General features: G+C 42.1%; 1 protein-coding gene across 1 annotated transcript; it reads right to left on the bottom strand.

The window, feature by feature from the left end:
• Positions 1 to 1686: 1686 nt before the first annotated feature.
• On the bottom strand, positions 1687 to 27376 carry LOC106048140 (kinesin-like protein KIF28). The gene is made up of 23 exons (XM_066993161.1): positions 27323 to 27376; positions 24507 to 24695; positions 24006 to 24209; positions 21296 to 21331; positions 19995 to 20219; positions 19274 to 19428; positions 18620 to 18731; positions 17592 to 17659; positions 16435 to 16577; positions 14987 to 15262; positions 14196 to 14265; positions 13475 to 13710; positions 12536 to 12590; positions 12036 to 12159; positions 10876 to 11020; positions 8657 to 8775; positions 7808 to 7915; positions 5712 to 5986; positions 4657 to 4791; positions 3855 to 4021; positions 3390 to 3496; positions 2425 to 2575; positions 1687 to 2191 (listed from the first exon to the last, which is right to left on the bottom strand). Exons 1-23 carry the CDS (start codon positions 27374 to 27376, stop codon positions 1746 to 1748), a joined length of 3600 nt encoding a protein of 1199 aa, XP_066849262.1. The 3' UTR covers positions 1687 to 1745.
• Positions 27377 to 27558: the final 182 nt, after the last annotated feature.

Genomic DNA, 27558 nt, shown 5'->3' with positions numbered 1-27558 from the left:
ACCTGAAGGTCTCAGGGGTTTAACTAAGGCAGTAACTGAATAAAAGGGAGGCAACTGCTAGAATAAACCACAGCCTCAAAAACTAAAATTAGGATTATAATTGCATGTTCTTTTGCCAAGGAGAATAGCATGCATCACAACAGGAAGGATGTGCTTAGGAAGGTAGCTCTGCTCTTTCTCCAGGCCAGATGAATTGCACCACTCGCTCTTTTGCAGCAACAGCTGAGGGAGTAAGACTGGGCACAAGCCAGAGCTTACTTCAGAGCTAACTTTAACTAAGTGGCAATTAATTTTTCATGTATGCACAAAAGAGATCTTGTGCCTTTACAGTATCTTTTGTCCTTGAGATAACCACCCATCATCCTGCTACTAGATAACCAGAAATTAAGCACTGGGTTTTAGAAATGTATAGCCTGTAAGCATCTAATACCTTGTTGATACACAGTTTAGTTCTTCAATTGCAGAAAACCAATACCAAGATCAGGAGAAATGCACATTTGCTTTATAATTAATGTCTCTTATTCTGAGAAGAAAAACTTGATCTGCATCCCCACAATGGTTATACTAAAAATGCAGTGTGGTTCTCTAGGCTAAGGATTAGGCCAGCATAAGAAGAAACAGTGAACAGCTAACAACTTCCCTCTGCACAGAAAACATAATACACAGTTCTTTAATACAGTTGGGACTGAAGTAGTTGTTGGACTAAAATTTAGATCATGCTACTCTTAACCCAGATGCTAGAACTGCTACACTTACTTACAACATCAAATACAGGATGCTGTTAGAGTTTGTTTTTTCCCTGCTCCCAACCACACAAAGAGCAGCCTTTTCTTCAGCTGAGATAGTGGAACGGAATTACATTAGGTTATTGATGCCTTCCTCCCTGATTTCTCCCTGGCCTAGGTAGTAACAGTTCACGACAGTCTTAAGGCCTAGAAGGGCTTTATAAATGCTTCCTAAAGAAAAAAATGCTTCCTAAAGAAACAAAAAAAAGCCTGCTTTTATGTATGCAGATTTACAGTACTCAATACAGGCTGTTTCAAATGACTGCTGGAGGTTGGGGAAGGCACTCCAGCTCTGAGCTGCGTTTTAGGCCAAATACATAAGAAGCCAAAACAAACTGATGTTTACATGTTTCTAACTTGTTCCCTGCAGAAAAACCGTAAACAGTGTAAACAGGAAAATGATAAACCAGTTGAGGAGACTTAGTTACTCTGTATAACCAAAGGTTATGTAGAGACAAAAAAAATCAAAGCAGTTCAGTGTTGCTGGCAAGAAACTGGGCTATTGAGCAGTAACAGGAAGAGCTAAAGCCCTCATGAAAAGGTCGCACCATGAAAGCCTACATATGCCATAAAGTCTCCTTGCCAGCTTCAGTAAAAAATGGCTTCATTGCCAAGCAATCTAGAAGACTTCCTGAATACCAAGCCAACCAAGTCTAAAAGCCCATTTGCATCACACCCCTGACAAATCTGACCTGTGTTCTGGAGGGTAGTTTTGTGCTGAAGAGTTACTGCTTACTTAAAGTTGTCAGAGCCTGAAGTAAATGCTTATGTAAATTAAAAAAGACAAAAAGAACCATCCTGAAGAAACCGTATACAGAAGATGATGACAAGCTAACTCCCATGAAGCACTACGTAGACATACAGCTAAATACCTAACAGGCCTGGTTAACGTATGGCTTCTCTGATAAGCAGGCACTTCTGCAGCAACATGCCCACTTCAGTGTGAGGCTGTTCAACTCTCTAGTGTTCAAACCTGCATGTCGGACTGCACACAGTCTGCAGGTCTTGGCAGTACCTCTGGTCCTGTGCAAAATGCCTGGAAAACTCCACGATAAGAAACCAACTGTAGCCCAGCCGTACCCATCCTGTGATTCTGTGAACTTCCAGTTCTGAAACCTCCAGTTTCAGATTCCTAAAGCTAGGACAAAATTCCTTAGAAAAGTGGCCTCTGATGCTTAAACTTGCAAAAACTTTGTAAAAAATTGTAAAAACTTCACCTACCGGTGGCCTGGAGTGCTTCAGCTGAAGGAATTGCTGTCTGACTACATTCATGTTTTGATAGAAGATCTTAAGGGCCTTGGCAAATTCTGCATCACAGCTGGTCCGATGGCTGCACATCTCTTCAGTTTCTCCCAAAGGCTGTTTCATCATCTTAATTGCCTTGGTAGGTGACTCAGATTTCTTCTCTAAAATGCAAGAGACATTTTTTTTATTAATAAACTAAAATAATCTTAAAAATATATATCGATCTTGAATTTATTGTCATTGGAAATGGCAGGCTAATTCCCTTTGTCTGAGGAGAAAAATTCAGGGGGATATAAATTAACTTTCTGTAGAGCCTGTGTCCTAGGGCAGTACTGGTAAGGGAGAACTGTAGCAGAAGCATGAGTTACTGAGACAGTTTGTGATGAGCACTGACTTTCGTGGTGTCCTGTGTCCCATTTCTTTAGTTTGTCTTGAAGAAGGACATTTTCTTCTCTTAAAGCTCTGTTGACCTCTCTCAGCAGCTCTGTCTCTTGTTCCATCTGCAGCAGCTTCCGGTACAGTTCAGTCACCTCGTTACCTGTATCCTGGATTTTTTAGAAAACTGCAGTTCAGATAATTATCACCAAATCCTTACTGATTCCTGTCTATGAAAAGCACTTCTAAACAGATAAATGGATATTCCCAATGGGGTAATGGAACTGTTACATTCTTCATGATATTGAATTTTGAAAACAAACTTTTCTATAGCTTCAGATGGATATTTTTTCCTTCTTTACAGTTTTATTAGCCCTTTAAACAAACATTCATTTATTATTTCCCCAGCTGCCAAGCCAATGTTCACTGGCCTGTTGTCATGGTATTTCATTAGCAAAAGTGGTAAGAGAATTTCTGCAAGTATCAGGGGCAGTGCTTTAGCTTTACTATCTCTTTCTGTATGTGTGTATATGCATGCATACATATAGCAGTATTTATACACATAGAGAAATATATACATATATATATATATCTAAAACAATTGTATCGAAACATATGTGTGAGCACACATGCACCTGTAGAAATCGCTTAATTGTTTTCATTTCTTTCACAGTCTTTTACTCTCTAATGTAATTAAATAAGCTGGCAAGGTCAAGAAACATTTACAATGGAAGCACCTCACTGCGGTGCTCCAGCAAATGCGTACAGAGCTGCTCAGCACTTGCATCCTGCAGCTGCGTTACACCCCCGCCAGGGTCTGTCATCCATTACAGTGCTTCAGAGCAGTACACAGGGAGTGCTTCAGGCTCAGACACAGCACTGTGCTTAATTAGACGTTTCCCTGCAGCCTTTGCTCATTTCATATTCCCATGAAAATCAAGTGGGTTTGTCGGAACGTAGTATCAGTAATGCACGTAAGCTTACCAGACCAGCACTGCTTGCAGTCAAAGCTTTGGGATTATCAACCACAACAGTGCCCTCACTTGTGAGCAAAAGACCATCCAGGGAGTAGTCCATCTCCACACAACCTTCTGCAGCAAAGGAAAGACAAAGCATGGTCAGGACTCGGCCATCACTTGCTCTTTGCTACTGGTGCCCTTATTGTACGCTGTGTGCAATACTTAAGGTATACATAGTGTACAGCCTCTTTTCAAACTCTGAATTCAAGGCAGAAATAGCCTTTTCCTTAGCACTTCATCCAAGCTGTGAGCCAACATGATCATTTTAAAATTATACCAGGAAACCACTAACTGTTTTTCACATTCTGAATGTTTTTGTATCCATAATGATGGACAATACAGTTTGATTCTGTCTACCGACCATCACTGAAGGAGAACATAAAATATGTAATATAAGACTTTCAAAAGCAAAAATTTCAGGAAGAAATACCTTGAAGTCCCCACAAATCAACAATTAAAGCATTTTTCTGTAAATAATTCAAAAATTCATAGGACGCATTTAGAGCTGAGAAATGGACTGTTTCTTCTATCTTCGGATTCATGTTTTTCCAGATAGGTTTTGTGTATAAAGAGCGTGGAAGATCATAAACTGTATACCTAAAGACAAAAAATGCAAGCATAAAAAAAAAAATTATAAACCAATTCAGTCTCTGAAAATGTCACTATTTACAGACACAAAAGTTGAGCAGAAACAAATACTGCAGCATTTCAAGGTCAGCTGTTCTTTCCTGCTCAATAAAGTGCCTTATGCAGTCATTCAGCACCCGCAGGACATGTGAAAATATTACTGTACTTTATTAATTTTTAGTACTTATTCTGTTGACAGCAGCAGTGTGGCATGCTGTCAAAAACGCACAAAAAGCTTTAAAGTATTCATAACTCCATTTTTTATTCTGAGACTTCTAGCTTTCTGCCTATTCAGTAATCCATGGGGCATTTTTCCAGCTCCACCCATATCTTTGAGGATAACAAATGAAGTCATGTAAATCCTTGCTCAACACAGACCTTTTAAAAATGCGAGGGATATTTTTAGGCCAACACTGCATATCTCTCTGCAGTTTCAGAGATTCAAGGTTAAATTCTTGCTGCAGCTTAAAGACCCAAGCAAAAGAGATAATGGTTTCTGCAGGCTCATGACTTCCACGGGAGCAAGGCTAAACCTGCTCTCAGTTTCACCAGAAGCACAAAACAGGCTTGTTCTGAGGAAGCAGGGAGTTGGTGCAACACAATACCCTATCTGAATGCCTCTTCCCACAGCATCCCGCAACCACTTGACTCCAAGGCATTCTGCAACGTGAATCTGGAAATCAACCCTTCGCCCCAGCAGCTCCAGTGGATCAATGACCATATCGTCCTCCCCAAAGAGTCTGCAAAGAGAAAGAACATTACTGCAAATCTGACCCTGGTCCTCAATCAACATCAACACGGGGTGATAACTGAAATGAGGAGGACACTGGGATCAGAGAGGAGATCTGCTATTTATGTGACATGAACATTTTGATAACTAATAATTAGTGGCAAATGAAATGTCAGTTTTATGTGACAGCTAGTGTGCTGGTTTTGTTTTTTTCTTCCTCTGCACATCCCCAAGTTAGGACAGAGGCTATGTGCACTTCATTATCATATGTTGCTATACAGAAAACAGCTATGCTGGAAAGAGCAAAAAAAAAAAAAAAAAGAGTCAGAAAGACAATATGGACACAGAACCATTCAAAACAGAGGACTAACCTGAATCTATTTTGCAGTATAATTATTATCTCCATCAGATGAAGAAGCTTCTATGTTCACAGCAACATTACTCAGCTAAAAGAAACTTAACTGTGATATTTCCAGCCTGCAAAGATCTCCAGGTATAGAGAAAGGGCCTGAGGAACAAGAGCGGGAACTTCTGGCCTATCTAGCCCCTTGCAGATACTGCAGGAGGAAGACTGCTCAGCTCTGGCCGTCCCTCCCCTGTGAGTTGCCAGCTCCAGCTGGGGACAGCGACAGAGCTGTCAGTCAGCAGGGCTGAGAGTGTGAAAGACACAGTTCCTGGGGCCCTCCCTCCAGAGGACTTGAGCACAGGCAGAAGTGGGGACTGACTGCCCCTTGGTGTTGTCTAATGGGTCTGGAGCTGATCCCCGCTCCCAGTTACAGCAGTAAGATCTCTGAATGTCTCCCTCTTTCACATTTTGCTCAACACTGCCAGCCTTCATTCCCAGTCACACATTTCAACAGGTGAAGCTCCCCAGTTCCTTTAACAAGGAATGACCGACAGCTCTCCAGTACGGAGGCAGCGGATATTTACCTCCCATCGCTGGAGCACGGAGACAGGTTGATCAGCACGACAGCTTCCTCCAGCCCTTCGGAGTTCAGCAGCTCAGCCTGCTCCTCCAGCTTCATGCGGTACGCCAGTGCCTGCAGCCAAACGTGAGCGGATCCCACATGGACAACCTCCACTGGGTCCCAGAATGGATCGCTGTCCTGGTTCACGTCCGTGTTCTCCCCTTCCAGAAAACGCTGGTAAAGTTCCTCCATTAGGAACTTCCTATTAATGAACTTGGCCTTTGACCATACCCACACCTACGGAGGAGGCACAGGAGAAGTGATGAACTTGGGCAGTCATGGACAAGGAGAACAGTAAAGCACCTCTCCACCTTGAGATCAAATAAACTTGGAGTCACCTCTGACATCTGTGTGTTCAAGCTGCTCCTGAAAAAACTAGCCTGTGCTGCACAACCTGCTGAAGACATATACTTTAATTTTAATTTCCTTTTCGATAAAGACTGTTAGCTTATTTCTTCAGGGGCTATGGAGGATCGCTGATCATCATCCTCTTTACAACAGTCCTGTATGTGCAGGCCGATGTGGTCACCTCTTCTCTAGAACAAATGAAATTCAGTTCTTTCAGCCTTTCATATTGACTGAAGTAATTTGCAGCTCTTAGAATTTCATATTTAAAATATACGATAAACTGTTCTGACTAAGCTATCTCAAAGTTTATACAAACACAATAGAAAGAGATTTGTGTTACAGGCTGGTGTTTGGAGCATTCACCTGTAATAAAGAAGCGTGAGGCTTAAGACTCTGCTCCAAGGAAAGATCATTTATCAGGCAGAATGGGGATTCGAGGGATTTATTAGAACACAACTACCTTTCACCTTCATTCCTTCATTTCATCCCAGCCCAATATTGCTTGTTAATTTGCTTCTTCTGCATTAAGATAGTCTTCCTTTGATCTTATTTTCCGTTGTTTCCAGCTTTAATATAATTTGTTATTACAACCAGCAGCCGAGAAAATACCACTAAATCTAAAGAAATCACTCTGTTTGGTTCCTGAGGTTCCTTCTCCTGGTTCCATCACTGTTTTTAAAGAGCACATAAGGGCCTCATTATCTACAGCCTAAGCTTTGCACATGCCAGATTTATACAAGAACAAATGGAAATGCTTTCACAAAAAAATACAATGGCATCGTACGTTGCAGCTGCAGTGGTTTCAAAGACTAATGGACATCAATGATGGCAAAATGAGGACAGACCAAAATGAGGATAAATTACATCATAAAGTGCTCCTGTAAACCAACAGTTTACAAATTAGAGTGTGTCTAAACGGGACTATTAAATATATGAAGTGAAAATGTAAAATTGTTTTTCTTTGTCCAACAGTAGCACTCTCAAATATTTCAAATAAAATGGTAACAAGCAGTTGTAAAAAAATCTCTTGTTTCAGAAAGGAGAGCTAAAGATCTCTCCTCCATTATTTAAAAGGTGAAGCTTTGTTGCTAAGCAGCCAGAGATCAGCTGCAAGGGAGCAGCAGCACCGAAGGAGGTGTCAGTGACAGAGCCACCAGACGCTGCTGAAGCTGACCTGGTGCTGCAGGGCCTGCGGGGACGTCGCAGTGAGGTCTCAGCAGCGAGGGCCCTCAGCGGGAGGTTCTCTGGCAGCCTCCCCCTGCACTTACTGACATCAAACACGCCTGCTTTATTTCACCAGGAGCATCCCTGCTGTGATGTTCAGTGACAGAAAATGTCTGAAGGTAGCTAACTGCACCCAAATGCTAAGGCAGACACAGTCCTCGGGAGGGCAGAAATAATATACCTCGAGGACCTCCTGCAGGTGCCAGAAGCTACCCAGGAGCATGGCTATCCTGTGAAAAAGCAGTACATGGGTTCCTTTTGAAAAGCGAACAGATCCATGGGCTAAGGAGGAGTGCATTTCATGTATGGAGGTACACAAAAAGGGCATCAAAGAGTGGAAGAGTAAAAGAAGAGCGTGGGTCTGTTAGGACACAGCAGAGACAGCCATTGCAAGGATTCAACATGTTTGGCTTGAGAATGAGCACACAGCCTGCATCTTTCTTACCTTCTCTTAATGCCTGCTCTTAACGCATGAGGCCTTCTTACCTGATTTGTCGTTGCATGTGTCACTTTTACTGTTATTTCCTTTTGTAGGTCATGGCCTCTGGAGTCCGATAAGGCTAGGTTTTTCACCTTCAGTTCAAATTTGAGCTCCTATTAATTAATAAAGTTTCTTCAGCACATTCAAATCCAAGACACCTTTTGCTACATAATTTGGCAATATTTTCATCTAAGAGGAAAAATTCCATATATGCGTGTATATATATATATATGAACCTGCTTATAGAATAAATTCTCATAACAATATTTCTGCTGTGTCTAGGACTTGACAATCCCAATATTTCAAATTTTGGAAATCCACCTAGAATGAGGCTTCCTTTACGTACCTCACTGTCACCAAACTAGCATCGTATTCTCCCATCAGGGTGCACAGAGAAAGGAGAATCATTGTCCTAACCAGTTTATTTCCATTTTTCCTTCAGAAAACTTCTCCAGAAGTTAGTTAGTTAGTTAGTTAAAATGCTGGGAAATTGTTACAGTCCATCTAGATTTCCCTTTGGATCAATCTCATTATTCCTAAAAAAAGACTGAGGAGGAATTCTCCCTTCTTGGACTTTTCATCCCCTTGAAAACACCATGGCAGCCACTGTTCGTGTATTTATACAGTACAACTACCCTGATACTCCGTTTGCGGCCTGCACTCCCAAATTCATGTTCCCCCCATCTCCTCTTCTCTCTACCTGCCAGGTGGTGAGGGAGACTGGGGAAAGCAAAAGGAGTGGGGCAATAGAAAGAGCAAGAGCAATGGCAAATGCTCTTACAGTTATTTCTATCCACACTCAGAAACGTACCAAACGAGTGTAACCCGCAGAAGCTGGGAGAAGCCTCACTCACCTTCTTCAGCTCCTGGCTCATCTGATTCGCCTCCGCCACCAGCGGCATCAGCTTGATGTAATCATGGAACGCCGCCAGGACGCTGGGGTCTGCTCTGCCCTCCCCGCTGCCCGCAGCGCCTTCCCGAAGCGGTGCGTTGGAGCAAACAGAAGGGGTAAACAGGCTGCCACCCGACCCGTGGGCAGCTTTAGGGGGGTGCTCATCGACTGCCAAAATACGATTTAATGCTTCTGGCCCATGCCACTCTCCTGCTCTGAGCTGGGTGGTTGGCACGCAACCTGCTCTTATCCCATGGTGAGAGGGCAGCACAGGAGGAACAGCAGCAAAAACACATGCTTTGCTCACAGCAGCCTACTTCGCCTTTCTTTCCAAATCAGACTGACAAATTGATCAGATTAGAAAGTGGATGTCAAGCAGGGAGCTTCTGTCCCGCCTGATGTGTGAAGGATTTCCCCCAAACTGTTGCGGGAATGACAACTCTGATGTCAGAGTCCACTTTGGCACTCCTGAGAACAGAGTTTCACTGTTCAGTCATTAATTCCGTGCTGTCTGGGGGTAGGGACTGCTTTTTCTTAGGAAGTTAGGTTTTGCAGACCAATCCAGGATGAAAAATGTGGATATAACATCTGGATTTGAAGCAGACAAAAGTAGGCATACTTGGATAACTGGCTCAGCCCGGTCTGAACACCTACAGATTTTGGTGATGCAACTGAACGTCAGCTGAATAATTTTATTTATTTATTATTATTTTTTTAAAGACAGAGAATGTGTGCTTGGGTACCAGAACAGCTCATTACACACAAGTGCTGAGGTGCATATTCGCTGCATCCCTCCCCACAGGAGTGAGGCAACGCTACCGAGTTTCAGGCCTCTAGGCCTAGTCCTCTGGGTGCCCTCAGCACTCCCGGAGATGCTCATCGCAGGTGATCAGCTGGAGCTCAGCCAAATGCCTGAAGGCAGTGATGTGATTACAGTAACAGCTCTCCCGTTCTGTCAATTACTGAACATTTCTAGAGGGATGGAGTAATTCAAAAGATGAAATGTCAGGGCCATTTAGGAACTCAAAATGGCCTGGCGGATTTGCACACAATTAAAAAACAATGCACAAACCCCCAAGTTCTTTAAGAATAATAAATGTCTGAAAGCAAAAGATCTACATGACATATTCCCAGGACCTTGGGACTGTCTATTTTATATTTACCAACTAAACATTTTGCTCACTGGACTGAACACGTTAAAAGAGCTGTCAGGAAAGTGAACTACAAAAAAAAATAATTTTAAGAAAAGTACTGGAGGGTAGCATTTCCCCAATGTACAAAGAGAAAAATATAAGTAGATGAAAAAATGGGAGGAAAAAAAAGGAGCAAATTTTAGAGGAGCAAAGGGAGTGTTTTGGACGACAGCAAAAGAATATGTAACGTTATATTTTGTACCACTATTACCTAATGTGATCACATACCCAACAAAAAATCCAGCATAGAGAGCTTATGGAGGAATGTTAAAAACAAAGGGAAAGACTATTTCAGTGTACATCCGGTGATCCTGCCTGCAAGAGCCTTCTCAGGGAGAAGCTACTCAGACAATAAAACGGGCTGTGGAAGGCGGCTCTGACTGCGTGTGCTGTGCAGCGTGCAGTCCTGAGCGGCCTTCTCATCTGGAGTGCTCCTGCATTATTAAAAGTAATCTGATCTCATGTAATCCCATCAGTACTGTTCACCTTTTTTTTTTTTTTTTTGGTAATATAAGAAGCAGTTCTAGCACTAAAGAAAAAAAAAAAAGAGAAACTATGGTAAGAATTGGATCTGTGTGTAATAAAATCCAAAATAATTATCCAGACCCTCAGCTGTCAGTCTGCTCATTCTGAGACACAGAACAAATGCACATTTTACTGTTTATCAACATGACAGTATAAGTAAGATCACATATGTAACAGCTAATAGACGTGTCCTTTGTTTCTTGAAATAGCACATGAACTCATAATTTCAAAAAATTAAAAAGCATTTCTCTTTCTATAGTATTAGATAGATATGAAGCAATTTTTCTGACTCATGGCTGCTTCCTCATAAGGAACTGCACAGCCTCCAGCCCCCAGCAAGAACAACATGCGAACTGCAAAATGATAAGGCAGATTTTGAAGGTGTGTGCACATGATCCAGGGTGTGACAAAACACCAGTCCCCACAGAAGAGCATCACCCAGTGCCCAAGCAGTGGTGCTTACCAAGTTTATCCACGCTGAAACCTTCTGCAGCTGCCAACTCAGACTGAAAGAAGTCATAGTCGTATCTGCTCAGGTCCTCCTCTGTTCGTTCTGCAGGTGGCCCGACATACAGGTAAGCACTGTTTGATCCCAAAATAACACGATCCTGAAAGGTTAGACACAGGATGCTGCTGAAGTCATGGGTACAGCACGGCAAGTGTCACCAAAGGGTGAAGTGTTTGCAAACTCTACACAAGCTGGCAAGACTGTAAAGAGAAGTGCTGGAGAGGAGAGGACCTGTGTGCTCCCATGGGCAAGGAGGGGGTTGACAAAAGGTGATCCAAACCCACCACAGCAGCTGCAGCTGAGAGACCTGAAAATCACAGATGCCATCGGCACAGCAGCCAGCGTGAAGAGAAGCTGATCACCAGATCAGTTTTCCCCCATCTATCAGGAAGAGAAACCTGCTCAATACCGGAATATAAAAGCAGAAATACTGGCTCAGAAAAAAGACCCATCCATCCCAGCATCCCATCTGCAGTGCTGTCCCTCAGGGACAGACTTCCAAGGAGAAGTACTCATTCCAGGCAAGCTGCAGAGCTGCTGCTTTTCTGGGAAGTGATCCCTCTACATTGTGTCCCTTAATGGATTTCTTCTTTGTGAAAGAAGAAAAATCTACATCCTCTCTGAAGCAAAGTAATGCAGTTATCATTTCCCCAATGTCTTCTGGCAAGAAGGACTGATTAACTACACCTTTGTTTGGGATGAACATGGACCTTGCTAGGATTCCTTTGGTGTCCTTTAATTCTGGCCCATTATATTCCCAGTATAAACTCGCACACATTATTTTGGGCTAACTGGATAAAACCAGAATCAATTGCTTAACATTTCAGTAAGAAAGGCACACACGTTATCCACATCTATACTAAAAATCATTCTGAGGATGAACAAAGATTTTGAGGCCAGCTGTGGAATCAAAATCTGGGGCAGGAGCTCGCTCCTTTAGATGGATGGATTTTTTTATTATTATTAATTACATGATTTTTATATCAAATTTGCCTTCCCTTAGACCTAAGATTCTGCCTGAGGACACAGCGAGCAGGACTCATTCTGAATCTTCATTTTGCACTCATGTTTTTTTTCTTTCAGGGTTTTGTTTTATGCTCGAAGAAGATACTCACCAAGTGCTGCAGCTTTGTTTTCCCTGTGATGGGCACACCATTCACAACGACCTTGCACATATCTCGTGGTGTTAGGGTAACTTTGCCATCAGCATTCGTAAACGTAGCGTGTTTGTCCAAAATGCTGAAAGATGTTCAATTTTCTTGTGATTCACTTTTTGTTTTTAATTTGAGAACCATCATAGGACGTTAAATCAAATTTCAAAGACAAGTTTAAGCTGCCATTCATTAAGTTTAGGCTGCCATTCAAGAGGCAGTTTCCACAGTTTGACTTCACGTTTTTTGCCACTACAAGAATGGCAGTTTCTAGAAACATAAAAGCTTATCAGTTATACTTTTTAACCTTTCCTTTAGCAGCCACCATAAAAAGTTAAAAATAATCATAACCCATGTTTATGCAGTTTATGCAATTCCTTTAGTTAAAAACTAGTTAAACAACTCCGAACAACATGAAGATCAAAAAAGCAGACATCTTGTTTTCTATAAATTAATGTACTTACCCCAGACCTCTTAGGATTATAGCATTTGAGGTTGATTGACCAACATCACAAGTACCTTAAAAAAATAAATAAAAAGGCATTTTCCAGTATAAATTATATGTGCTTTACACACCAACAGGTATACAGTGCTGAAGTTTTTGCATTACTTTTTACCTTTTCTCCTTTGAATCACTATGAAGAGCTCTGCTCAGCACAAGCCTTTCATACTAGTGCTGCCACTTTAAAATGACAATATGGTCAGTTACTTTCTCTTTAGAAAGTCAAGACTCTGGATCCCGAGAAACAAAAAGGATTTACTCCATGTGGCCTCTGGGATTGCACACATTAATAATTAGAACTGTATCTGGGAGACCCCAGAAAGTCCTGGGATCCATTACCAGCAAGTAGGTGGCAGAGAAAAACATCCAGAGTAAATAACCTGTGTGCAGCAGGGTACCAGATCTACAACTCTATTCCCATTTCTGTTAATTGCAGCACTAAGTCAGTCAGCGGTGGAAAACCAGCAAAGCACAACCTACAGAGGAGGGGTGAGATGCTCAGGCAGTAAGGAGGAATGTGGATAGTGTGAGATCATCAGCTTGCAAAATGAGAGTTCACATTTTCAAATCAACGATTTTCAGGGAAGAAGTGGCTGACAGAAGACCTGGGTATTTCTTATGACTTCTTTTTCTATTGCATGTGGCTTATTATTCCATCGTATCTTAGCATTTTTTGCAATAGAAACAATTCTCACAGTATAATTCTTCAGCCCGCTCTGATCTCAAACAAGAGGAGCACGTTTCAAAGTGGTAAAAGTAGGTAAGTGCTTAAGGAAAAAGAGAAGATCATCGTGACTCACATGGCTGAGCAACCTAGTGCAACAGCAGTTCTGTTATGTCAGTGTTAAATCACAGAAAGCACTATTTATATGTTGTCTTCGGGACTTTAAAATATATTTACCATCCTGAATGAAATGCTTGAGAACCCATGAGAGCTGTGGATCTTCATTGATATTCAGGAGATAAGGGAACGTTTCCATCATCCGCCTCTCCTGAGCAAGAATTGAGAAGTATGTCATTTCAGTGGGATGCCTGAAATAACAGCTAATATTATACATAGAAGGTGGGGGGTTTTTTTGTGCGTGTGTGTATGTACGAGAAAGATCATGACCATACAGCAGTTTGCATAAGAACATCCTAAAAAAAAAAATCTTAATGCCAAATGCTCAACAGGAGATTGCATTCTGAAACACATTCACAGTCTCCAATTCCTGAAACGCATTCTGGTTTATCAGAAATGCATGGGAACTCTGCAGATGATTTGAAAAAAAAAAAAATGTGATGAAAAAAGGTTTGGTTTAATGTTTCAGTTACAATTTCAAATCACGCATCTCAGGATGATGTTAACCTCCACATCACCTTCAGCGAGATTAATACAGGGAACTGCATTCAATTTTGTGCATGAAGCTCATAACTCATGTCTTAGTAAAACTCAGTTCTATTCCATGCAACAAAATACTAAGAAAGAACTATTCGTTTGGAATTATTCCCCAGAGCTGCTTTCTGCAAAATGACCAGCTTATGCTATTATAGGTATTATTTGGTACAGCAAAAAATCATCGACCTTGTCAGCACTGGGGTCCCAAAGACCGAGGCATGGTCTGAGCACTCAGAGACTTTACTCCACGTGGCTAGAAGCAGTCTGTGACAAAGCAGACTGGGAACCAACAGTAGGGAATGGGGTGGGATTGACTGGAGAAAATGGGAAACAATTCCCCAAATGCCTTTACTTATGTGTGCTATCTACACGCGCAGATGAATGCTTTTGAATACGTACGTGCACTGATAGCGTAAAACAAGCATGATAGCTGTAATCTGGGCATCCCCTTGCTGTTATCGGGTGGCAGCTACCAGCAAGGAGTGCAGGAATGGCTCGTGAAGAGCAGCTGGGAGGAGAGCTGCCTACAGCCTTTCTGCAAAGGTATGTGCTGAACGAGTTATTAATCACGGCACCACCAGGCCCTTCTCTCCTGCAGCAGCCCCTCTCTGACTCCCTGGCTCTTACACACCACAGCCTCCTACTGAAAGGCTTCTGTCTGGCTACAGAATTCATGTCAGCGTGGGTTGCTTTCAGAAACATGCCCAAAACAGAAAAGGAAAAAAAAAATATCAAAGAACACATTTGCCCCAGGTTTTAGGGTGTTTACCTTGTGACTGGTTTTATAGGGAAAATCTTTGGTTCTCTTTGCCAAGGGCTTTGAAATGACACAAGTCTGAGCTGCCTTGACAATCCTTGGTGCATTCACTGGCACGTTTTATTTCAGTAATAATTTCTTATAGCCACAAAATAAATCCAAGAAACTATAATATACATTGATGGTGGAAGCAGACAGAATATTCTGCTACCTAAACTCAAGTGAAAATCAGTATGATATTGTGGACCCTTAACAAAGGACTACATTATCACCAGTTTACCCAGACTTAAAAGCCGAGTGTTGTGTCGGGGAACTGCTGTCAGAGATGTGTGCGAGCAACAAATCGTAAAGATGGCAAGAAAGGGAAAACATCAGACTCAAAGAGCAGAGATTAAGGCATCTGGATTCAGCCACGATGCCCACTGCTGGGAGACTGGCCTGGGTGACGGCAGCGTACTGCTTCTCCCACTCCTGCCGGGCTTCCTCCAGGCGAGCCTCCCACGCCGCCTGCGTGCTCCGCATCTGCCCCTCGCTCTCGGCCAGCAGTCGCAGCTCTGCTGAAGAGAGACAGCTTTAACCAGGGTATACACCTGTGAAACAGCAAGCCCCAGAGAGACGAGGACTGGCAGCACGGTGGCAGCACACTGGGAGGTGGCCTGGCCTCTTGCAGAGCAAGCCCTTACTCCCTAAACCTTGTAAGGTAGCATGGGGTTTGCTATCCCCATCCTGAACTGGAAATGAAGCTGTAGTTTTCCTTCTCCTCTTCTAACCAACAGGTGATCACTAAAATACTCTGTGCCCAGAATGTGCACAAGAATTGACTCAGGTGAATCCTCTTCAAAGGAATATGCAAATATACTAGCCAATTGCACGTTTCTACCTCTGCCTTCAGCTCTGATGTTTGTCCACACTCATCTTGTGATAATATTCCTTGAAGTGTAAATATTTTTTCACTCCTGCCCACTGTGTCCTTAGACTTGTTTTGGTCTTTTACCTTGAGCAAACCGTCAACACTTGATAAGGGGTCTGACTTTGAGCAAGCAGATGTGCCCACACCAGTGCTGCAAATGAATAAATGAAATGAAAACTGTTTCTCAAAGAGCCTTTTTTTTACTTTTTTTTTTTTTTTTTTTAAAAAAAAGTTTTTAAAAGCAGCATCTGTTTTGATAATATCTGGGGGGAAAAATAAATTTGAAAAAAATCCCAATTCACAACTATCAACTACTACACACACATCAACAGACAGAAACACAGCAACACTGTTAAGTGCCTAAATAAAGCAGAGGGTGAGCTGGCAATGAGGGAAGAACATCCACCTTGTGGGGCTGCCCACCTGGGACAAGGTACCCAGTAGTCTCAGTTCTTGCATTCCTCATCTCAGGGGCAGATGGAGTCCTAATCCAGACAGGGGCGGGTGGCACCGCCACACACGTGCTCCTGTCAGGGCTGGGCAGGGTTAATGCAGGTCTCCAACACTCCACGTCCTCTCTCCCTCCCACAAGAGCTTGTGATTTTGAAATACTTGGGACTGGCGTACCAGGGTCAATATTTTATACAATGCCTTGATTAACCCTGCCATCCACTTTGTAATAAATTCACCTGTGGACATACATCAAGCTGCATTCCCATCATACTGCTTCAATGTCACAGACTACCAAAAAGGCCTCCTGATAATGTTTTGGAAACTCAAAATCTACTTGTTATTCATTTATGCTGAAATACATACGTGTTTCATCAGCTATTGATCTCCCTGTGCTCCCGAGCCCAGCCAGTCTGGACAATAGCTTGTTATTTTCAGCTTTCAGTTCTCTTATAAGCTTCTCAGCAGGACTTGCATTTACCACTGCTTTGTTCCTGATCTTTTTTGTCCTTTTAAATATGAAAACACATAAAAGCAAAAAAAAGCTATAACACCATCTCAGCAAAGGACAAGATTTTCTGTCAAACATGACTACTTTTTTTTCCCTCTTTTGTTCTTTTCCCTGTTGAGAAATATCCCATGCGGCTCTGAAACTTCAGAAGCTAAAAAAAAAATCCTGCGGAAACTTTGCCCCCGGGCTGAAAGCGTTTGATGTCCTCTCTTGTACTGCTACAGCAATCACAGCCCGGTTTGATTTTGCCCTGCCATCCCCTCCCTGCCTGACAACTCTTGTCCGTCTTACCCTAACCTGCACCCACTGCCACAGCTGCAGTGCCTCCGGCGTGTGGGGCAAGGAGGGACAGGGTGCCCCGAAGAGGGACTCCTATCCCAGTAAACACGGGTACCGCAGGTCTGCTGGCAAATATACAGGTGGACTCCAGCTGTTCCCGCAAGCAGCTGGCTCAGGTGCACGGCGCTCATCGGCACACGACAGCAATTCAGCTACTTGCAGAAATGCACCGGTGCTGAGAACACTAAATCCCTTGCTCTTGACACCTGCCGGCAGCCAGGAGGCTGCAGATGCGATGTCCCTGAGCCACGGTCTGCTTCGGGATAAGGGACGTGTAACTGCCTGACCTTTTCTTGTGGGAGCTGGAGTACGAAGGAATTGATACTGGGATTAACAGTGAAAGGACTTCCCCGGTGAAAGGACTACAAAGTGAGAGATTATCTCTCCTGAGCCTGAGAAAGGCAAGAGGGAGAGCAGGAGCCTTCAGCTCCAGAAAAGAGACCCAGGGAAAAATAGTTACTTTGTCAAACAATTCAGTTTTTAAAAAATATAAGCCATTCACGAATAAGAATAAAGAATAAACTCTTACTATGTTGCTCTTGCCTATTCACAGATTAACTTTTCCTTCATCCTGAGCTGCTGATCACTTAGAATAGGTATTTTTTCTCATTTTGCCCAGCATCTGCCTGCAATTTGCACCTAGACCAGAAAGGAAAAAATTATAGAAGTGTACCTTTCAGCATACCGTAATGTTGACAAAGTTTCTTCATAACAGATGTCTGCTGGACTGACAGCTGCAATCTGCAAACACACAAAAAATATTTACTGATATTAGATTTTGAATAAGATTTTTTTTAAAGTAGTCTTAAACACTTCCCCAGATCAGAAAAAGATTAACATGGGAAAATATACCATTAAGTCTTTAAACATAAAAGAAGAACCCTAGTGTCCTAGAAATCTGGCTGCGAATGTACACTTTTTAACACTACTATAAGAAATGAGAAAGAAAGATGAGCAGATACAGGTAGTATTAGTAATACTAATGCTTACCCTAGCATCAATCAAAAAAAAAATAAATTGATGGTTCTTCAACAAGTAACAGTTGTAAAATATGTCCTGAACTTTGTTCACATCATCATCGATGAATTAAGAAAGTTAGTATTTGAAGAAACTCAGGTAAACTGTTTTAAGACTATAAGCATTTAAAGCCATTTTCACAATTGCACATTTGCTACTCATATTTTCCCATCTTTAATTTAACGGTACTTTAAAAAAAAATCATCAAAGATGCTGGAACACAGAATTCACCTGAGACAAAGAAAAGAGCCTATGGGAGATTCTTCCTACTTAGGAAGGCAATACCTGATCCACAGCACAATGATCTCAGAAATCAGGAAAAAAATCATTATACAGCCTATTTTTATGTAAAGAACGCGGCTTTTATATTGAACAGGTGCCTATGAGTTTTACAGCTACATTTATCTATATATTTTTTATATTTAAAAAAAAAATGTTTTTTGCATGTGTCTGCATTAGGTTTTATACATTTTGTGCCAGCCACATTTGTATTTGATAACCCACTAGTGCTGTCCATTTGAATAATACATATGTTCTGGCAGTAGTAGCAGAAGTGCTTTCACCTTTATGGTAGGTAGAAAGCAATCTCAACACAAAATTACACCCATTTTCACCAATGTTAGAGCCACACAATTCTGTCTCAATGGGTAAACTGAGGAGATATAAATTCAAGAATCAATTTACCATGATTGTCTTGCTGTTCCCCCCCAGAGCAGATTGCAGGAGCTTAGTCAGCACGGAGTCCCTGTATGGGATATGCAGCACTTTCTTCCCTGTAGCTGCCTCAGCCAGAGCACTGTGGGAAAACAAAGGGTTTAGTGAAAAGGGGAGAACAACATAAGTACAAATATGAAAAGCAAGCTTAGGGGATGAAAAAAAAAAAAAAAGATTAGATACTTCAATATATTCCTTATGGGAACACAAAAAGTCCTCCTTCATGCACCACCTAAACAATTTGCTGTCAAGATTTTCAAACTGAAAGGAAAGTTTTGAATGGCTCAGTTCAAGAGCTTCAGAAAGGCCTGGATGTCTGATGCACTGAGCAACAGCCCTGTGAAGCTGCCTCACCCCTGCTGCACAGCCTGCCACTGCTTCGAAAGATGAGCAGGCAGTCCAAGCACTCACAGCATATGGAGCCAGGAAAAATTAATTAATATTTTTTGTTTCCATGTGCTTACATATATCTCAGGAACACAGTGAGACTTCATTCAATTAGTACTTTTACTAAACCACACTGCAAGGAAGGAAGACTTGAATTAAGAGGTTGTTTTTCATAGGTAGAAATTTGTTTTCTACTTCACAGGTATTTAAAAAAAAAAAAAAAAAAGTAATAATTACCTAATGACATTTCCTAGCGTGGTTAGGCTTAGATTTACACGTGTTCCTTCCTTCAATCTATCTTTTTCAGATCCTGATGATTTTTGCCTTTCACTTCCTGCCAAGTCCACCAGATTTATAACTGATTGTTTAGTGATTGCTTCATCTAGAAAAATCTGTGAAAGTATGGTATCAATATAAGGAAAGGTTACCAAATCAATGGTTCAGGTACTGTTAAGATAAAGAAAATGGAACCCTGTGCAGAAACTCAGAGTAAATATTTTGTGATATTTACCAATAGCGGAACATTTTATATATTAAAAATAACTTGACGTGAGAGCTGCAAAGGTGTGCCTGAAACAAAAAGACCTGCTGTCTCCCAGAATTAAGCAGCAGGCAATACCACTCATCCCTTGCATCCACGGAAAAGTGGGGTGGAAAACCCAGGTTATTTCTGGACATCAGCCAGGGGCTTTCAAAGACCGCTTGTAGTATTTGGGAAACGCATTTAAGACGTAGAGAACCTTAAATAGTGAGCCTATCTGCAAACAGGCCATGGTTTAGGATATCTCTGCCTTCAGTGATCTTTGCCCCAAGAGCAGCGGTGTGACAGTGTGAGTGCCAAAACCTGGCGAGGCTGGCCCTGCAGTCTGGGGGTAAGGAAACCGGGTGTGTTCCCACCTGCTCGCTCTGACCCGGAGGTGGTAAGAAACACAGTGGAAACAGTGTCTGCACACTGCACCTGTTTGAATTGGATTGTGACGACCATGTGGGATCGACTGCTGCTGGCATTCATGGTGGTTGTAGCTGTCGTTCTCATCTTATTCCCTTGATCCATTAACCTCTCAATCTGTGCATAATTATCACAAGGCACCAACTTCAAACCATCCACATAAAAACCTTGGTGCTGATCTTCTCTAATCTTGAGCCCACCGGGCTTCCTGGTCTTAGACAGTAAGTCTATCACCTGTGGAGATAGATTTGTAGTTAAAATATGTTACTAAAATAAGAAAAAAAAAACAAAACTATTCTTAATAAGGACAGAATAATAAAAAAGAGACTACAGCTGATCATGTGGTAGCTATTCTGACTTTACTGTGTTTAGAAACTCATTCCCAGAGAGTTCCACTTTCCAGTTAAATTTAATCTACATTGAAAGTTTGTATCTGTAGACTTAAGATGCTGGCAAAATTATGTCATTATTAGTTTTAAAAGGTTTATTGAGCTGCTAAAGCTAATAATGTTTGTTTTCCTGTGCATTCATTTTTCCACTCTCCTTCCTGTCCGCTACATCAAATTTGACTGAAATTGGCCACGTGGCTCAAAACTAATGAAGAGGAAGGGAAATAATTCACTGAGACTTATACCATCTTCAGAAGTCCCTCCCAGTTTAAGAGAAACAGCTTAGCCACTTGCAATTAGTAATGCCTCCTGTGTCTGCCAGGACATGGAGATAACATCAACAGCGAAAGGAAAACAAAGTAAAAATCTTATCTTCTTAATCACTCTTTTCTCCAAAAAGCCACTTAAAGCAGAAGAGCACTATAGAGGATGAAATAGCTCAGCCACCGGCGTGCAGAGCAGCTGGCTGTGCTGCTGGCAGGTGGCTGCAGTGGCCAGCTGAGGAGTCCTCCTGCCCAAACCACTCCTGGGGCTTGGGACACAGGTCCCTCTTGACCTGCCACTGCAAAGGGAGACATGGGCCCTCAGTATGACAGCTCTTGCCAAAGACAGCACTCTTTCAAGAGCTTAGTTTTAGTCTGAGATTTTCCCAGTATAACTCTCCCTGTCCCATTCTGGTAGCTGCATAACAACGCAGTTTATGAACCTGAGCAGACTTCTGCTACCAGACTCTCATTCAGTTCAAGAAGCAAAAAGATGCTGTTGGGGCCAGATATTGCCTGTGCTTGTCAGCCAACATACCCAGGAGAATCGTCCTGGGAGAACAAAAAGGCTTATTTTCAAATTACAGCACGCAGAAAATCAAGAAATGTACATAGAAAACTAAGATTTGCTAATACTGAAACAAAACGAGATCATTACCTGTTCGTTATAGATTTCCAGCATACTGAAAGTAATCTGTAAAAACAAGAAGTAACGAGAAGAAAAAATGCATTTGGAAAAAAATCCTTGCAATAGAGAGTCATCCCATTGTAAAAATAACAGAGATTACACAGATCAAATCTTTACTCCATCACAACCCATTACGTAAGTTCAATTGAAGCAATTATTTATCAGATCCATACTGCTTTATCATGACTCTGTTTCCTCTCCAGCATTTCCTTAACCTATCCTTGTATGCATAGTCTTCGTTGCTGTCTATAGAGGCTACATCTTAAGGTGTGTTTCGAGAAAACATTTTACTTACATATTATTAAGCAACTAGACAGCATTGTAGAAAAGTCAAGAAGAACAAATACTAATTTTTAACAGCACTACTAGCTAGCAGGATGATTCAACCAGTATTTCTTTTCAAGACTATTTTAACAAAGAAAAAGCCTATTTTTCTATTGCTGATTTCTGAGTGAACAGCAGTGACCGTATATAAATCACCTGTGTAAGGGCATGCGTGGCATGAGAGCACCCGCTACATCACGGTGATCAGATCAAGGACCTTTTCCTTTTACAGGCAGCAGCAAGCACCAGGGAAGCAGTAAGCAGAGCAAGCAGAGGCACCAGGCTGCCAAGCCCCAGTAAGCAGTAACAGAGACGACAGCAAAGACCCAAACTCTTCAGAGACTGATTGAGGGGCCATTAAGAAACTGCAAGCATAGCTCTGAGGAGGGCCAGCCTGCATTTTGCAGTTGGTAAGAAGAGGGAAGCAAGGTGCACGTGAGTATTTTGCATCCTTGAGGGAGGCTAGGGGACCTAAGGAACTTTTAAGGAAGAGATCAAGTGGGGGGAAACAAGGGGACGAGTGGATGAGGGAGGAACAGTCAGAGGGAAGGATGAAAGGGGCTGGTTGTGTACAAAAAGCTGCTTGTTAGCCTGTTTGCCTGAGCCCTGCGTCTGATCACTGCAGCCTGTCCTATCTTATTAAACCCTTCCTTAACCACCTAGCTGTGCAAATTCCCTCGCTGCCCCACACACTGAGTGCTGCAAGGTCTAAGTGCCAGCGACTGGAGTCAGACCTCGGCTGACAGTGACCCCTGTACCTGAGGCACCAGCAACTGGAGCGGGCAATGGCTCCAGTATGGGGACCTGGTGGGACCATGGCTCAGTGGGCCTGGGTGCCCTTGGGGCTGGCAACTGAGCAAGCTGAGCATCGGCAACCAAAATTGGGCACAGAGGTGACAGAGGCCCACGTGCCTGTGGCGGCAGCAGGCAGAGCGGTGAGGGCCTACGTGCCTGCAGCTGGACCAGGGAGCATGGGTCCAGGGCCTATGGGGGTGGAGGGGGACGGACAGCAACCAGAGGGGACAGGGTGCTTGTGTGCCCTAACCATATGTGTGTGGGCGTGCACGTGTAATTTGCGAGCCAGCTCCATGGTGGGCTAACCAGGGAGGTGGAGGAAAACTCTCCAGAAAGACTCAGAGTGCAGGAGCCCCAGCTCCAGGCACAACCCGTTAGCTGGACTTGGGGCTGTGCTGATCTCTGGGGGAGCTGCAAATGTGGGTGTGCATGTGAGTCTACGACAGCATCTGTGTGTTGCCACCAGTGAGCATCAGTTGTGACTAGTGTAGGAGAAAGAAGAGGACTCTGCACTTATATTTTCTGTGAGTTGCCGTGGTGTTAGGTAGGGAATGCTAAAGGCACAGCCCTGGCTCTGGCACCCTGTATTTCTGTCATGAGCGGGTGTGATGAACACTCAGCCTTCTTAGAGGCTGAACCTGCAAATGGGAAAGCCACGTCCTTGGGTCTGGGACAGAGACCCCCAGGTCTCAGGGGTGCTGGGCTGGGCTCCAGGAGCTCAGACTCCTGGGAGCTGCCAGGAGCAGCAGCTTTGCTGTCACTAATAGTAGTAACAACTCCAAATAGGATTTGCCATCCTTCTCATCTCACTAGATCAACATGGAAATGCATTTTCACTTTTTTTTTTTTTTCTTATCACAGAGGTACACAATGGATGATGACTTTGCAGGACATTTACAAAAAGCAGCCCTACAGCATGGAGTTGGGGAGACTGGCTAGGGAATAGAAAGTGCTTATTTCTTAAGGGAAGTAACACAGGACTGAGTCACAAGCAGCCCTTGGTCATCAGGCTGGCGTTTTTGTAGACAGAAGGCACCACTGCATGCAAGGGAAGCTTAGTGCCTACAGCAGTGCTGGAATTTGCAAAGTGTTGCTGCATGAAAGTTACTTGGACTACAAGTGGAAAAGGATGCAGATGAAGTGGGAGCACCCAGCAGCTACAGAGGCTGTAATACAAGGGTAAAAACATCTTTGCTATTGTAAAGAGGAGATACAACACTATAAAACTCTTTAACAGATATACAGAAGAAAACACTGATTTTTTTTTTACTAAGGTGTTGGAAAGATTTTCCCACAAGCACCCACAAGGTTAGAAAGCATAACTAAAATCAGCTTACTTTTAGTTACACCTGTGACAGAAATCCTTATTTTTAGGGATCATCTGTAAATCTAGCTGTATTACATCAACTTTTTATTCAACACTTACAAGACTTTATGGTTTGTACAGTAATTTGTTCCATATATTCACAGTTTCAAATTTTGCTAATTTGAATTAAATTAAGTCTTCAGAGTACAATCTGGAAAGATCTTGGGAATAAATGACAGTTTGTGCTAATCCCACCTGGTACTGCTTGTTCTTTTCCTGACTCTGGATTGCTTTGAAGAGCTCTTCACACACACTGGGAACCAGTCCTCTGTTTGCACCGTACCCGATCATGGAATAGCTCTTCCCCGAGCCGGTCTGACCATACGCTAGGAGAGTAGCGTTATAACCTTGCCATGCGCTCTCCAGCACTCCTTGACCGAGATCACGAAATACCTCTCTCTAAAAAGTGATGAAATAAATCATCTTGAAAGATGAACAGGCAAATACATACAGAAGCACTACTGCCACATTGGAGCGCCCTCAGTAGCAGTTTAAATGAAGAATCAGGATTTGCAAACTCACTTAGAAAGACTAAGTTCCAGGACCAAAGAAACATAGACAAAATATAGATGATGCTTCAAACCAGTGAACAAGATGCCACCAGTGAGTTGCATTCCACTGACTTGAGTGTTAATAACAAAAAAAATGAACTGACTAGTCTACAACTGTGTATTAGTTACAACTGCTGTTACTTACCTGGCCGGCGTAACTGTTGGATCCCGCTGAGATGAACGTGCCGTTCTCATCCTTTAGAAAGCCACTGTGAGACCAATATGCCAGATCGAAAGTAAAGGTTTTCATGTGTCCTGGATTCCTAGGATCATATATGCTCGTGCTGTTGGAGTTCATTGAAATCACACACCTACTTCCTGCATCTTTCTCTCTCTGTATTGAAATTATAATTGTAGTATCAAAATACAAGCAGTCATCCACTAAAAAAAAAAAATCATGTTTTAGTCTGGATTTAAAATAAGTTCAACAGCAATGTACAATGTACCAGTAGTTCTGGTGGAGTAAGTCTGCTCTTGAGCCATGCAACATGACAGGCAGCTGAGGAGTGAGACCTGAATGAGCTGACAGATCAGTAACCCTAGCTTGCATTTTTCCTTCTACCTTACCTACCGATCATCCACATAGCGCAGTACATTGGAAAATGCATTTTGTTTTAGGAACAGCTTTAATTCAAAAGTAACTACAATACATTTTTCTCCAAGCATATCAGAGACTCATTATCTTGATTACTTCCATAAAAAAGCATTTGGTTCTGAAACTGCACAGGAGTACAAATAAAATGAGGAACAAATGCTGTCTTATTACTCGAAAATTCATTATTTCACAGTATTTTCAGATTGACCTAGGCAGTATTTGTAATGTACTAGTCTAACAACTCATGAAAAACTATGGGTTTGCTTCTGCCTGCAGCTTTTCTGCCCACCAGACGAGGGAGCCAGGACTGTAAATCAGCAACTTGAGCTATTTATGATTGGTTATATGTGAACTGATGAAATCACAGCAAACAAATGTATTGCACTGACCAACCCTGAGTGGTCTTCCATGAGAGAAATTCCTGATGAGAGATTAAGCTATATAGGTATCTGTGGCTTTATTTGCACACTAGGCATGTAGGAACACTAAATCAAATAAACTAAGTCAAAGTGAATCAGTTAATGTTTAAATGCTAAGTGGCTATCAAAAGCGAAATAGATTTGCTTTATTTCTCCTTTATGTTATAACCTGGAATTAATACTTTCATCACCTTTGGCTTCTAAATACTTAAAGACAACAGTCTTACATTTTTGTCAGTTATCTGAGAACTCAAGGAAACATCTGTACTGAAACATCTTGTCAAATGCCCTTTTGACAATAGCTTGTAGGCTTATTAGTATTCATTTTCCCTTCATGAACACCTCCTACTATGTTTCCTGGAAATAAAATCTGCCCTTATATATATTTTTATTCTATTTTCTGCAAGATGAGAGCCTACTATCCTAAGGCAGTCAGTGTTCCACTAGAACTTTCCTTAAGGTTAAGGCCCCAAAGGTACAGACATGGGATTTGGCTTCAGCTTTTAGCAGTCTGTACCAGAAATCCCAGCAATTCTTTAGAGGGGAGAAAAACAAAGAGAACAACCCTCAAGCAATTCAATTTCCCATGGAAAGACTTCATAATTGCTCTATTTAGTGATAAACTGCACACAGAAGAGTCCCTAAGAAATTTTGATCTTGCTCACAAAAAGGTCTCCTGTGCTGTTTCTCAAATAGAGCTGCTTCTCTATGCCACTACGGCCTTCTGCGTACATCCACGATGGTGCTGCATCACGTCTCTTTCCTTCACAGGCCCCTCATGTCCTTCTCTCGAACCATGGCTGTTACACCTTCCTCTTTAATGCATTATGCATTAAATGTTAATGCATTATGTACTTGCAGAGGCCTGCAGTTGTTCAAGAGGACCCCATCCTGTTCAGCCACTCGCTCCCAAGCCATTTTAACTTCTGATATGTCAGTCTCCTCCCCAATTCATCATCCTTGTTGAAAAGCATTGCCCACGGACTGGATCTTCCTCACCCTTACAGAACTGTTTTTCACCCTTTCCCCCCCGCCCCCCCCCCCCCCCCCCCCATACTGGTAGCAAGCCTGCACCAAATAAACCAAGCACAATCTATTTTCTCCACTTCATTATAAACTCATCCTTCCTTCCATTGCCATCTTTTTTCTTTCTGTTAGACTTGCTTCTGTTCATTTTCTCAAGCTCTAACAAAAACATTCAAAATGCCTGTTTCTGCTTCCCTTTCCTTCTATGTCCTTCACCTTTCTGAAATCCCATTCCTTGTTAATGCATTATGGTTACTCTCCCATTCTTTTTAAACTCCTCGGGGAAACAGGTCAGCATTCAAGAAATGTGCACTGAATGTAAACAACTGAATAAAAATGGAGAAAAACATTTTAACATTTAATAAGATTAAAACTCCTTTAAAATAAAGATTACTGGGATATTACAAAACTTGAAGAAGTTATTAAATCCCATGCCAATTTCCTTGTATTACTATTGCTTTTTTTTTTTAATGCCAGAGCACTGCCAAATGAGGGTAATTCAGCTGAGGTTATAAAATGAGAAGCTAAAAATTACTACAATCAATAAAATTAGCTAGTACGTTTTCTTCTATTTTTATACAAAAATATTTTGTGAGTATAAAGGACAGACTCATATTAAAATCCTACTAAACAATCACTAGCATGACAGCTAATTGTTTGATCAAGAATCCAAACACATTACACTTTTGTGCACAAGAAACACAGAACATATTCAGGTTTGAAGTCGTGTTCCCCACCCCCACCCCCCATTTTTGAAGTTTGATCTTCTGCCCCCTTTTCTTAGCTGCTCAATGCATGTCCATACAACGTGCATTAAAAAATATTGCTAGAACCCTCCTGCTCCCAACTCCCCCTTTCCTCTTTAAGGTTATCTATATTGGAACTCAAGTTAAAAAGTATTCAGAGTAAGTAACTACTAACCTGACTGAAAGGTCTCACTCGAACTGCCACTTTCACGCTGTCAACATTTGGCATTTTTTTAAGCTTTCATTCAGTCATGAATACTCTCAAGAGAAAAAAGATTAAAGTGCATGCAACTACTTTTCTAGAACGTCCTGTTCTGAGATAGAAAAATCATGGCCCCAAAAGACACTTTTTACAAGCTTAGTCTATTATTAATACATTCATTCATTATGTACAAGGTGTTAGTTAACCAA

This window comes from Anser cygnoides, chromosome 3 (assembly GCF_040182565.1).
Source record: "Anser cygnoides isolate HZ-2024a breed goose chromosome 3, Taihu_goose_T2T_genome, whole genome shotgun sequence".
Taxonomy (NCBI): domain Eukaryota; kingdom Metazoa; phylum Chordata; class Aves; order Anseriformes; family Anatidae; genus Anser; species Anser cygnoides.
Note: the sequence above shows the minus strand (reverse complement) of the source record. Positions and strands in the feature narration are given on the sequence as shown.

Coding starts and splice junctions, on each gene's coding strand:
- LOC106048140 (XM_066993161.1), bottom strand. CDS start 27,376: ATGCCAAATGTTGACAGCGTGAAAGTGGCAGTTCGAGTGAGACCTTTC. Junction 18,732..19,273: donor ACGCTAGGAAATGTCATTAG/GTAATTATTACT, acceptor GTTTTCCCACAG/TGCTCTGGCTGAGGCAGCTA. Junction 4,022..4,656: donor GGAAGAGGCATTCAGATAGG/GTATTGTGTTGC, acceptor TTTTGTCTTTAG/GTATACAGTTTATGATCTTC.